Here is a 13,943-nt window from a genome sequence, read left to right on the forward strand (position 1 = left end):
TATGGATAGCTATAAATCAGTACACAATGTCTAGGAGAGCAAAGCAACTTATTTCCATATAGTGACAGTACAATGACTGAGTTTTGTTTTCTTACATGTCCCACTATTGTTCAGCTGATTTATATGCTTTTATTATGTCAGTTTACTAAATAATTTTGCCATGATTTTAACAGCATTTAGTAGTCAGTGCTCTACCATTTTTATTCTTTTACACCCTTTTACAAATGGAAAGTCATTATCTCTGTCCTGAAGAGCTTGGAGTTCAATATATCGTGAAGTCCTCTTTGCAGTAATGGAAATAGTAACATCTCTGGGAAGGAATTATAGTTCTGAGTGCCAAATTTTTTCTCCTACTCCCTCACTTGTTCCCTAGCGAGTTTTAATTTACTATTGACTGATACCAGCAGTAAATTACTAGCACACTCCCACTCTCAAACACACATTCTGGTTCAAGCCAAAGAACAGAGGGGGGTGAAATTGCCATTCATTCCTGCTCTCCCCACTGACCTGCTCTAAACTTGATCTCCTCCCTGAAGAAAATTGTTGTTATCAGGCAGATCATCACTATGCTATATCTGCAACCAGCTGCATACTAAGTGCTTCCTCTGTCCTTGTCCCAGTTATTACTGCCGACACTGCCTTATCACTGGAAGGCAGAGGACGACTCGACTACCACATGAGCCCAAATAAGAAGCGTGAATACATGATGAGATACATTGCTAGAGGTGCCAGCCCAGGACCTTTGAATGTGGACAGCTTGGAAGTGAAGTTCAGAACAAGAAGCGAGAATGGGATTTTAGTTCACATCCAGGAAAGCAGCAACTTCACTACTGTGAAGGTAAGATTGCAGTTAATGCTGAGTGAATCAAATCAAAATGAGTTTGATTTGATTGGTCTGCCTTTTGTACAGTGATCAAAATCATATTTTTCCATTACTCTTGCCCTTTCCTTTGTAAAATATTAGGTCTTTAACTACGGCTAGGCACTGTGCCAGTATCATTCATCTTCTCTGCAATTCCCTTGCTATTTGCCAAGGTATCAGAAGATCTTGATGGCTTTGTATCTAAGCAGTTTTGTCTAGACTCCAAATAATGATTGTTTTAAGGCAGAGAGTATGGTACTCGTTGCCATATTTGTTATCATCATGAAGTTACAATCTACAGAGCAAATAATTTCATTATTGGCTTTTTATCTTCTGATTTTTCAGACCTTGAACCTGGACCCTCCTTAAGCTTGCAAACAACAGCCAGAAAGTTTTCACAAATTCCTACTGATGTGGCTTGTGCTTTTCAAACTAGGAAGTGAGGGATAACTTGAATTCATTAGGTTACCCACAGAGCAATGTCAATATCAAATTGTTTTTAGATATGTGGCTGAGTTAATGCTTCAAATGCCACGCAGTTTTCTTTCCCAAGAGTTTATTGCTGCAGAAGTTACCTTCCTCAAGAGAAAGCAATGGTTCAGTTCCCGGTGATGACTCAGTCCATTTACTCATAACTCTAAATGAGTACAGCAGTGATGGCTGGCAAGCCTCTTTATTGGGTTGGTGTAAGCTCCAAGTTTCCTTGACTGCTGTAATGCTTTCCAAGTTTTTTTTTCCTGACTTTAAAAGAAACTCATACAAAAATTCACACTTTCTAAGCTTCAGCCCCATTGATATTGTCCACCTGCCCAGTTCCTGTGCAGATCAGAAGTACAGAGCTTTCCTGTCCTCCGGCTGCTTTTAAGAAGCAAGTCTGCACTACTTCACAGGCATACACTTATAACCTATCATTTAATAGGGAGGTTCTGCCATAGTCATATTAGCTGGTAAAATCTAATGATTTTGTGTTCCAGAGGAAAACAAACAAGAGCAAGAAGACAAGCCAAACAAAAAGAAAAACAATGAATATTACCTTTTTTCTCCCTAGACAAATTCATTATACTAGCTGTGCAATTAATTTTAATTAAAAAAGAAAAAAAAAAGAAAAAAAAAGAATTTTCTTTCTTTCATGAAAGTCTTATTGGTGTGTTTGTGCAAACACTCTTATTGTTGTTTGTTTTGGTGAAGTTATATAAATAAGCAGGGGGTGTCTTATCCCATACCTAGGTGTTCAAGGGCTAAGAACTCAAGTTTACTTAGTAACAGGTCCTTTAAGGAAGGAGGGGTAACTTAACTGAAGTGGTTATTACCAGAAAGTTCTCAGATGATGGTAGTTAATAAAACAGATCTTTTTCACTGTAGTTATTACAATATGGATTCTACTCCACTCACACTCAGTGTAGGTATCATGACAAGGGCATCCTGCGGTTGTGGCCCAAGATGTCAGTAAAGCTAGCCCACACATCAGTCTCCCTGGCATCTCAGCCCACTTTCTGGTAGTAAATGAGATTTGGAGAATTCTATTTACAATTCTTTTATCTTCAAAACAGGCATTTTTATAACTTGATTTTTGGATATTTTAATAAGCTTGTTTTCCAAGGCATAAGCGTTTGGCAAAACTTGCATGTTGTTTTAATATTAAATTATACTAGAGAAAAACTATAAGCTCTGTGACTACCTCCATGCCTCCACATTTTTCCTCGTGTACTCAACTGGTTTTGTTATAGCTGGGACTGGGATAAAATTAGAGAAATGGCAATAAATCAGACCTACTGAGATTGCAAGCAGCTGATTATTTAAATGATGGATGTGACCTCCCTTTAAAGAACCTCAAGCTTGGAGAAAAAAGGTCTTATGATATTAAGGACTCCTTAATCCAGGAAAAATGTAAGAACTGGCAGATGAAATTAAAGAATAGTAAAACTCAAAAGCAAAATGTCTCTCAAAAAAAGCACAAAAAGGAAAATAGTAGGAGTCTTTACTACTATAGCTCACTGTCTCTGCATATTTTGTGATGAGTAACGCATACTACAACTAATTCAGTTAGAAGTGAAGAGATAAATACAGCAGGCTAAAGGTGAAATTACCTGTCCTGTTTTAGCTGAAAATCTCATCTGAAATCAGATTAAATTAACATAATCACACCTCTAAGATCTATGAATTGTATGAGTAGAGAATGTGGATTATGTATTGCCCGTATGTGCTAACGTATGCACATATCAAGTTACAGGAATAAATCAGAACATAGCTCATTTCAACGGTATCCTATATAGTGAGCTATAAATCTGTACAGGCTAGGGCTCAAATTTTAAACAAGTAAGAAGCAATTTGCTCAGTAAAGTAGATTCAGAATGTTAGTAAAGTTGGATCAATCTTGTATTTAGAAATATGTTCGCTTTAGTAGCTCATTCTTTTCAGAATATCCCACTTGTCAGTTGCTCAGCTATTTAAATAAAACCTAGAAATGAGTGTTATTCAATATTGTAAGCATTGACATTTGTTTCAAATTTAGAAGTATGTTATGCTTCAAGGAACGAAAAAGAGCATTCCTTATTTTGTCCTGATTAAAGAAGTCATGGACCAGTCTCGTCTCTGAAAATTTTATTTTCTAAATACTTCCGGTACAATGTTTATAGACATTGGTCACATGCCATTTTAAAGAAATAAAGTAGCACTTCAGAGTCATAAATCAGTATGGTGGGTAAATAATTATATAATTCTTCTCTGATGTGAACTTAGAAGACAGGTCAATGTTTAGTATTCTCATAAGCTTAGAGGATACTGTTTGATATAATATATTCCTTTGCGTTTTTGTAAAGACCTAAACACACAACAGTACTTTCACAGAGCATACAGACCAAATAAAAGGAACAAACCCATGAAAACTTGTAAACATAAATAACTATATATAGTCCATGCAGTTTGTCTTTTCACAAATATTTTTCATTGTGGCAAATGGTGTTTAATATGTTCTGATCATCTGTGCGACTGCATTTCCAAATATGGTTTTTTCTTCAGCCTGTGTCATAATTTAGATGTCTGCCACCTGTATTTGCCAACATCAAAAGCATCCTGTCTTTGAGGGGGGATCTTTATCATAGAATATTTAAACAGTACATTTTCAAGTAGTCCAAATTATGTTGGTTATAAGTAAAGTTCATATATAAATTAACTACCATTTTTCTTGATCTAAATGGACTTTACGCTAGATGTGTTCAAGCTGCTGACAGAACATGAAAGTGGTTTTTCAGACATATTAAAGCTGATCTATACAAAGAAAGTCCTCATTTTATATCACTAAAAAAAAAAAAAAAAGAAATCTAGAGCACTGAACAGTTTCTAGAAACTAGAAGAGCATTCTTCTTGTCCATGTGTCACCTCACAGTTCTTCTCAGATTAATGTTATATTTTCTGGAACAAAGCACTCAAGGCTTAGAGAGCTTTCAACAAACCTGTGGCTCTGACTACCCCTATACAATGCTTGTGCACCTTCTACACACTGCACGACACAGCAAGGAACACAGAAGGGAAAGGAGTGGTCCTATAATGAATATGCAAAGTAACAGAGATGAGTATGGAAGGGAATCTGCAACAAGTCACAGAGCTACCCTATGAACTGTATTTGTTATTTCTGACACCCTACATAAAGCTTACAAGTTGGTACAGTGCTCAGGAGATCAGCTGACATACCCAGGTCCTACGCAGCATTTGAGAATTTTTTGTGTTTGGTTATGGATTTTTTTCCCACTCTTTTTTCCTAAATGTAAAGTTTGTACTAATCTCTCTCTGGGATTGCTTAACACTCAATTCATAAAAGGTTTAAAATTCTTCGTCTCATGAATGTAGCGTCATCTTTTGAGGAAAAGCCAAAATGTGTTTCAGAGTCTTCAATAATACATTTTTTTCTAATAGCTCATAAGCTTAAAATCAGTTTTCTTAAGTAAGCATCATTTGAAAATTCACACAAAATAATAGACTTCACGGGGCTTTAGTAAGATTTCTAAAATAGAAATATTTTTGTGCAGAATGCAGTTTACCAGAGAACCAGTTAGGAAATTGGAATCTTGCTCAAATTCTGTCATACATTTTCCTACTGTGTCATAACTAGTTGCAAGTTTTTGGGGCAAGGACAACATCTGTTTATGCAAATGCATAATAAATAAATGCAAAGCATTTTTCCACTTGCTTTGACAGGGAAGGAAGAGTTTGTCTTTATTGGTTAAAATATTTTGTCATGTGCATACCCTCCCTACTGCTAGCTTCTCAACAGGTTTTCCTCTTGTGAGAGTATCCGAGGAATAAGTGGATGGCAACTGCATATTTTCTACACATGTAGTAATGAATCTAATTGCAGCCAAGTACTAAATAATGTATGCATTTTAGTACCAAACAGTTGTTTGAGAAAAATACATTCATACATTTTACTGCAACCAAAGCCATGTGTTACTATAGCTGTACTGGATAAGCGTAACGTTGGTTATGTGTATGTGGGGGCAAAAAGTTGGCTCTGTACCTATCATTTTAAAATGATGCATTCTGTTCTTTTCTGATCAGATAAGAGCTGGGAAAGTGCACTACATATCTGATGCTGGAATTGCTGGGAAAGTGGAAAGAAACATTCCAGAAGTGTACACAGCAGATGGGCAGTGGCATTCAGTGCGCATCGAGAAGAACGGCTCTATCACTGTGCTGTCTGTTGACAAGACTCATAGACGAGACATTCTCCATGTCACGCAGGATTTTGGTGGACTAAATGTTCTTACAATATCTTTGGGAGGTATCCCAAATCAGCCTTTCAAGAGCACAGTTGCAGGTAATTCATTTTTCTTTTTGATATAGTGCACATGAGCACATTTGAGCAGACAAAGGGTGTTTGCTTGCTTTAAGGTTGCAGAAAGTACTGTAGTTCTATATCAGTAACTAATACACTTCTACACTTTGTCAGGAAAGCTGTAATTTGAATAGGTAAGGGTTGCAAACTTTTTTCCTCTAATACAAACTTGTTGTTTTCAAAAAGCAGCATTCCATCTGCAGGGCTTTTTGGAGGCACGGGGTGGTTTGCTTGATTGTATGCAAGTGCATTGTTATGAATTTGTTATGCTAATGGAGAAGAAAGGATCCATTCTTTACCTGGGTCAGAATCTGGAAAATCAAGGCAAACCTACTCAGGCAAAAATTCTAAATCAGTACATTTTCTCTGTAGGGGTTTAGTAAATGCTGTAGGATTTAGCCTGTTATTAATATGATTAAAATATTCTCTGAAATTCCGTCTTCCTCCTCCTTTATCCTGCTGTCAAATAAGGATTGGGTTTTTTTTGGTTTGGTTGGTTTTTGTTTTTTTTTTTTTTTTTCTGAACAACAGAAACTAAGGACAATAAAAAAACACTCTGTGACCAACATCTATCTTGTAAGGAGTAAATCAGCCTTAAGAGTTGAAGCAGTATCTTAGACCTTGAAAAAATAAATAACGTATACTTTTTATTATTCCCCCAGTAATAAGTAAAGATGGAAGTGATTTTTTGCTAGAAACTGTGAGATAGTCCAGACAATGCAGGAATAGGTTTCACAATATTTTATATTGAAAAAATTGTCCTATTTTATATTAAAAAAATTCAAGAAATGTGACCAGATAAAGTAGCTTTAAAGGTGCAAATTAACACTTCACATTTGTGTGTTGTGAACTTGTTTGAAATGTGGTCTGAAACAATTTGAATGCTGTGCTTACTTTTACCCTTTTTACACATACATTTTATGAGCAGTGTCTGCATGGAAAAGCCAAAAAGGCTTTAGGAAAGCTGGAACAAAGACAATTGAGGACACTAACTTTTCACCCACCTCCTGATGTGGCAGCACAGAAATTATGAATGTCTGGCTTCCATTAGGAATGCACAATCCAAAATCTCATGTTCATATGAATATTTTTTTTTTAATACTGGATTATATTGTGTACGACATACCAAAGATTTACAAGGGGGAGATATAAAACTCTGCATGAACTCAGATGGTCAAGAAATATCTGGAGCAGTGTGAATGGCTGTTAAAGGCAGACAAAAACATACATGGGTGACAATTCCAGGGCTATGAAGCTGGTATATCCAATATTGTTTTCAAACCCGGGTAGACATGATGAAATCCCAGTTGCTGTGTATCACATCGCTGCTGAAAAGGACCACCAAGCATGAGGCAAGCTAATCCTCCATTTTGCTTGGTCTCCCACCTGAACTTAAATCCTCAATTTCCTCTTTTTTCAGGAATGTAAAAACAGGAGAAAATGAAAATATAAGTAATGCTGAAACAAAATCAGCTCTTTCAGAATGCGTGCACGTAATACAGAAATAACATGCTTGCAAAACTTTGAAGGACTTTCATGTCTCTTTACACCATACGAGTTACATCTCTCAGCAAAGCATTTTTGACTTAGGTTCCCAATCATTTTCATTTCTGACATCAGAGAGTGTTCAAATTTTAAAATTAACATCTTTTCAGGTTATAAATTCGTAACAGAACTTCATACAACTTCAATATATTTGATATTGCAAGAGAGTCTGTAGTCTTGATGCTTATCTCCGCATTAACCATTTTTATGGTGATGTCCACAATCATTCATTATCTTACTATTCATAACAGGTATTCTTCCATTCCAGCAGTATGTTTGCAGAAATTAAACCTTCTCTGAAGCTAATGATGCATGGGATGTTTGCTCCATTTTATTGTTTCGTTCAAGTGTGATGCTTCAGAACAGAGTAGAAGCACTTTCCTTCTCCTTGTAGATTGTATCTCTTGCATAATATCTGATAAATTTGGTCTTAATTATAGTTTTCCTGTAAGCCTGGCATTATGTTGGCATCTGAAGGACCATCCCTCAGGAGTTAAGGAGAAATAAATATGTTTCTTACAATAACTATGCATGTCATACCTGGGAATGTAATTTACAAACAACCCTGTGCATGCCATTTTGTCACAACTCTGAGCAGAGGTCAGCATCAGGTTATGTTCTCCTAAAACTCTTGCAGAAAGGAGTAGATCTATGAAATAGGTTGAACTGTTAGGCTAGCAAAAGGCCTCAACAGAACTGCACAAAGGCCAGGGATAATCCATCTCTGTGGTCTCTTACAGCTCTGAAATAATGTATTATCCCTGACAGGATAGTGCTACAGTCAATCTGGGGGAATTTGGGGAAGAGCTCTCCTTAGATTCAGAGTCATACAGTTATTGCCATGAGCGCCTCCTTTGTAGCACAGCAGTACAGGATGCTGCACTGAACCTCTACAGGCAACTTCAGAAAGCAGGAAACTAGAAAGAATGCAAGCAAAGGGAAATAATTATAATGTTTTGTGCTAGGACAGCCTAGGCAGATGTGAACAGATTTCTCTACATGTGGATGATAAGAAATTATAGAAATATGGGAAAATTAGGAATGCAAAACATTCAGTATATAGAGTGAAATCGTTAGAAGGAATATTTGTTCAAAATCATTTGAAAAACATTAAAACCATTAGAATAGGTGTTTCTCTGTAGTAACCTTTGGAATTTTGGTTTATTTACTGAACAGTAGAGCTTTTCATATAGCTTCAATTAAATGGGACTGTGAATTGACAATTAATTGAGTTACTTTAGCAACGTATTTTTAAAAATATGATGTTTCTATAAAATCCGGATATACTCACATTGCTTAGTTTTTTGCAAAATAATTTTACTTCAAGGGGAAACTGCATTACAGTAAAAATCTGAGAATATAGCCTTCAGACTTCCTTTGATGAGCCTATCTGTAGGGAAGGGAAAGGTATAGGTGCAAAAGTATCAATTTGCATTGCAAACCTCAGACTAATCACTCACTCACTAAGCCAGTGAGTGATGAAGCATTTTTTCTTTCCATTTTATATTGTGTTTTCTTCTTGATTTGACCCTTATTGCCAGTTTCCAAGCTTGTAGTACGTTTCCTAATCAAGCAGTAGTTCCCCCTCTTGTGCAGCCTGTAATCCTTAGAAGTCATGTAAATTTTTCAAATTGTATTCAGGCTTCTGCTTGCATTTGCCTGTTCTTACAAATTTAATGAAAGCAGTGGGAGTACAAAATGTTTTGAAGGGCTTCTAGAAAATATAATGTGTGTATTTCAACATTTTAATTGCAGATTTGGATATATTAATTCACCTGAGAATACTTCTATTGCTTTGAAATCTTAGTATTGAAGTTAAAAGCCACAGCTTCTGAATTCTGTTGTGGCAGACTTAAAAAAAAAAAATTCTTGTTGCATCTTTTTATCATTTAGATGCACCATGTGTATATCATCAAAGAAAATTTTTTGTCTTTATTCTCCATTTTTATGCACAGCTTATGAAAATCATTTGTCTTAAAAAGTACAGGTATAAAAGTTACGTCAAAAGCTCTGGTCATAAACAGCTTTTACTTAACCTTGTTCTGCTTAGAAATCCCAAAGTGACTGCTGCTTTCTCTCTTAGGCTTTGACGGCTGCATTTCTTACATCAAGTATGGTGGGGAGAGCCTCCCCTTCGCTGGCAAGCACAGCCTGGCCACCCTTTCCAAAACAGACTCCTCAGTCAAGATGGGCTGCCGTGGCCCCAACATCTGTGCCAGCAGTCCCTGCTGGGGTGAGCTGATGTGCATCAACCAGTGGTACACCTACCAGTGCGTCCCACCAGGTGCTTGTGCCTCCAGCCCCTGCCAAAATGGTGGCAGCTGCGAGCCTGGGCCACAGGCCAGCTTCACCTGCAGCTGCCCTGAGTCGTACATGGGACAGAGATGTGAGATTGTGGTGGCATGCCTGGGGGTCTCCTGTGGCCCTGGTCACATCTGCAGAGCGGGGCCCAGCAGCGGCTATGTGTGCCTGCCATCCCCGCACCCTGCTGAGCTGTCCCTGCCCCTCTGGGCTGTGCCGGCAATTGTGGGCGGTTGTGCGACAGTGCTGGCCCTGCTGGTCCTCAGCCTCATTCTCTGCAACCAGTGTCGGGGGAAGAAGTCAAAGGCCCCAAAGCAGGAGAAGAAAACAAAGGAGAAGAAGAAGAAAGGGAGTGAGAATGTGGCCTTTGATGACCCTGACAACATCCCACCTTATGGTGATGACATGACAGTCAGGAAGCAGCCCGAGGGGAACCCCAAACCTGATATCATAGAAAGAGAAAACCCCTATCTCATCTATGATGAGACTGACATCCCGCATGCCACAGAGACCATTCCCAGTGCCCCACTGGCTTCACCCGAGCCTGAGATCGAGCACTATGACATTGACAACGCCAGCAGCATCGCTCCTTCAGATGCCGACATCATCCAGCACTACAAGCAGTTTCGGAGCCATACGCCCAAGTTCTCCATCCAGAGGCACAGCCCACTGGGCTTTGCCCGGCAGTCCCCCATGCCACTGGGAGCCAGTAGCCTGACGTACCAGCCCTCTTATGGGCAGGGCTTGAGGACAACATCTTTAAGCCACTCAGCCTGCCCTACTCCTAACCCTCTGTCTCGGCATAGCCCTGCACCTTTCTCCAAGTCATCGACTTTCTACAGGCACAGTCCAGCCCGGGAGCTGCACCTGTCCATACGGGAAGGGAGCCCACTGGAGATGCACAGTGATGTCTGCCAGCCTGGCATTTTCAACTATGCCACTCGGCTAGGGAGGAGAAGTAAGAGTCCACAGACCATGGCAAGCCATGGTTCCCGGCCAGGCAGCCGCCTGAAGCAGCCCATCGGTCAGATTCCACTGGAGACTACTCCTCCAGTGGGACTGTCCATTGAAGAAGTGGAGAGACTGAACACCCCGCGCCCCAGAAACCCCAGCATCTGTAGTGCTGACCACGGCCGGTCCTCTTCTGAGGAGGACTGCAGAAGGCCCCTGTCTCGGACAAGGAACCCGGCTGACGGCATTCCTGCACCTGAGTCCTCCTCCGACAGTGACTCCCATGAGTCCTTCACATGCTCAGAGATGGAGTACGACAGGGATAAGCCCATTGCATACACCTCCAGGATGCCCAAATTATCCCAGGTCAATGAGTCTGATGCAGATGATGAGGACAACTATGGGGTGAGGCTGAAGCCCCGTCGGTACCCTGGCCGTCGTGGGGAGGGTGGACCCGTGGGAGCACAGGCGGCCGGCACTGGGGAGAACTCTCTGCCCATGAAGCTGGGGCAGCAGGCAGCAAGCTTCAACTGGGACAACCTCTTGAACTGGGGCCCAGGCTTCGGGCATTATGTGGATGTTTTCAAGGATTTGGCATCGCTTCCCGAAAAAGCAGCAGCAGCAGCAGCAGCGAGTGAAGACAACAAGAGTGGTACAACAAAGCCTGTTTCCAAGGAGGGGGAAGCAGAACAGTACGTATAGGCTTTGTCTCTGGCATTGCCACAGTGCAAGGCCATGGAACGGTCAGACTGTTGTGTGGTTGTAGAGAAGGAAAGGTCAGCATTCGCACCCCAGGCCAGTTTGGTTCGAGGAGACTTTAAAAATAATAACCATTATGCTGCTGAAAGAGACTTAAAACACTTTTAATTTAATTATGATTGGATGAATTTATTTCTCCTGCATGCATTGTATTTGGAAACAAGATATTTGGCATGCAGTTTTTGAAAAGGGTTTCCTATTTACCATTGTTTGGTTTGTGATTCTTAAATTAATAATGCTTTGTTCTGAAAATGAACTAATTTTTTTGTTTAATTGTGAAGGGTGTGTATATTGTATCCAGCTACTAATGTGTTTTACAATGCAAAAGTATTGAGGATTTAATTTTCCTTAAGAAGTGCATGGAAGAAGGATGATGAATGAAGGAATTGCAGTAGCAAGTTGTCTCATAAAATGTAGTCACTATATCTTGCAATTGCTCAAACATAAAGATTATGGAAGAAATCAGCTTGAGTAATTGCTGGCAACAGTGCTGTAAATCGTATTCCATACAAGAGGTGCTAGAAGCAGCTCAAGCTGGCCAGCACTTTAAGAGTTGTTTTCAGCTTGTTAATTTGTTTGTTCGGGGGCTTTTCTGTTTTTGGGGATTTTTTTTTTTTATTTTTTTATTTTTTTATTATTTTTTTTTTTTTTGACAAAGTGGTGTGAGAGCTTCTGAATCTCTGTGATGTATTTGGGGATGCTAAACCCTGGTCCCTGCCTGCTCCCCCTCAGTGCTTCCAGTGGGAAGGGAGTGTTTTGGCATCAGGAAAAAAACTCCATTTCCACATCTCTTGGCATTGCAACTCGGCTGTGCAGCTGTTGCAGCCTGCGTTTCTCCCCACCTTTCATTTCCCATCTGTTCTATGGAAAGGTAGTAATAACACTTACTCACCTACCTCACGGGGGTGTTGTGAGGACTAATTAGTTAATTCATCTGAAGTGCTTAGACATTATAAAGCACTATAATAAGTATTATCATAATTACTATTAAAGCACTGCCTAGCCTTTGTGACCCTGGAGTGGCATTTTCTGCATTATATGATTTTCTATGATGAAAACTTTGAATAATTATTTATTGTATAGAAAATTACTGCACTCTAGCATTTTGAAGCAGATATGAGGAAAAACTACTTGTAGATTCATTAAAGTAGCTTACTGTTTGTCCCAAATTCCCTAAAGTTTTATGTTAAGTAGACTTCACAAAGTCCTTACATCTTCATGCAAATCTGATGAACCTATCGTACTGTGTAAAAACTTCCAAATTTTTTTTTTTTACCTAAGCTGTGTTTTTTATATCAATATTTTCCTATGCTGAATAATTTTCTTACTTTCAGGGAAGGTAAGAAAAATACCTTTTTTACATTTGTTACTTATGTAACATCCATATTTTTCACATTTTGATAAAATTGTAACATACTGTATGCTTTCTACCTGTAAATGCCAATAATAGAATTAAAATATTTATTTAAAATCTTTAGTAAGCATTATTGGAATCGTTCCATCTTTTTTCTCTCTATCTTTTATTCCTTGATCTTCACTTTTATCAACATTTTTTTCAGAAAATGGACTTTAAGAAGCAAGTTAGTAGTGTAATATGCATTCAGTACACAGAGTTCAGTCATGGTGAAGGCAGCACCAGTATCACTGTGGAAATTCTTTTCTCTGCAGAAGGGCAGCACAAGCCCAGTGTCCTTCTTGAGGTACTGCCAGGTCTCATGTCTGTTCTTTACCAACTAACAAATTTTACCAAGGATGAGAGAAGCAGTCCCCCTGTCCATCCTTATTTATCATGAGTGACTTTGATGTGTTCAAAATTAGCAGGTTTCACCATTCTCAGGGAAATGGAGAGGAGCTATTGTTGGGGCACATTGCTGGACCTGAGGTCATATCGAGTAGTACCGACTTTACTTTCAGATGACAAAGCTGTATTTTCATGCATAGAGGACTATTAGTAGTAACTGGTCTTACATTTGTTAACTAAGACTTCCAATTCAGTTCAAATCAGAGTCTTTCCAGTATGTAGATAGCTGGAAGTGAGAGAACAAGATTCATCTTTAAGAAAGCAGCAGCTGAATAATAAATAGCTGCATTTTTGTATGTTTATAAAAGACTAAATCAGCTTAGACAACTTTTGGAGAATGCAAACAGTGAGAAAGTTTACATGCAAGAGGTGAGTTACAATTTTTATTGATGGTATTTTGTTAAAAGAACTTAGAAAAAGAATGACAAAATTTCTTATTTGTTAATTGTTTCATTTTTAGTTAGCTTACCTTGGAACCAGCAAGGAGGAATTGGCACCCTCTTTAGCTAAAAATGCTGCCAACTTTCATCTTGCTTCACAATGGTGAAAAGATAATAGGGCAAAGTAGCACACATTTGTATATAAGTAGTTTCTTCTGAAATAACAAGAGATCCACAAATGATTTCTAAGTTTGAGTAGCTGCTGTAATTAAACATCTGTTAAAAAGCTGTATGTTTATTTGGAATATTATCCTTTAATTTAGAGTGTACCACATCCAAGCAGTGAGTTTAATAACTCATGAAAACTTTAACAAATGAAATCTGTTAAATATAACACCAAAAGTACTGAGAGCTGCAATATGCCAGTTAAATATTCTGAGATTATTAAAGAAAATATTAAATGAAAATAATATGTAATGTGGCCTTACACAAAATTTGTCGTACCTTTGAATG

The 13,943-nt window shown here is 38.6% G+C and overlaps 1 protein-coding gene across 1 annotated transcript in view; it reads left to right on the forward strand.

The window, feature by feature from the left end:
• FAT4 (FAT atypical cadherin 4) overlaps window positions 1-12,685 on the forward strand; it is a 133,667-nt gene extending 120,982 nt beyond the window's left edge. The window contains exons 15-17 of the mRNA XM_042812196.1: window positions 621-838; window positions 5,417-5,675; window positions 9,322-12,685. Of these exons, the coding sequence (XP_042668130.1) occupies window positions 621-838; window positions 5,417-5,675; window positions 9,322-11,192 (2,348 nt within the window). The 3' untranslated portion in view covers window positions 11,193-12,685. The remainder of the gene's footprint in view (window positions 1-620; window positions 839-5,416; window positions 5,676-9,321) is intronic.
• The last annotated feature ends 1,258 nt before the right edge of the window (window positions 12,686-13,943 follow it).

Source organism: Centrocercus urophasianus, unplaced genomic scaffold (genome assembly GCF_019232065.1).
Source record: "Centrocercus urophasianus isolate 14NV4802_14NV808 unplaced genomic scaffold, USGS_Curo_1.0 seq_13, whole genome shotgun sequence".
NCBI classification, from domain to species: domain Eukaryota; kingdom Metazoa; phylum Chordata; class Aves; order Galliformes; family Phasianidae; genus Centrocercus; species Centrocercus urophasianus.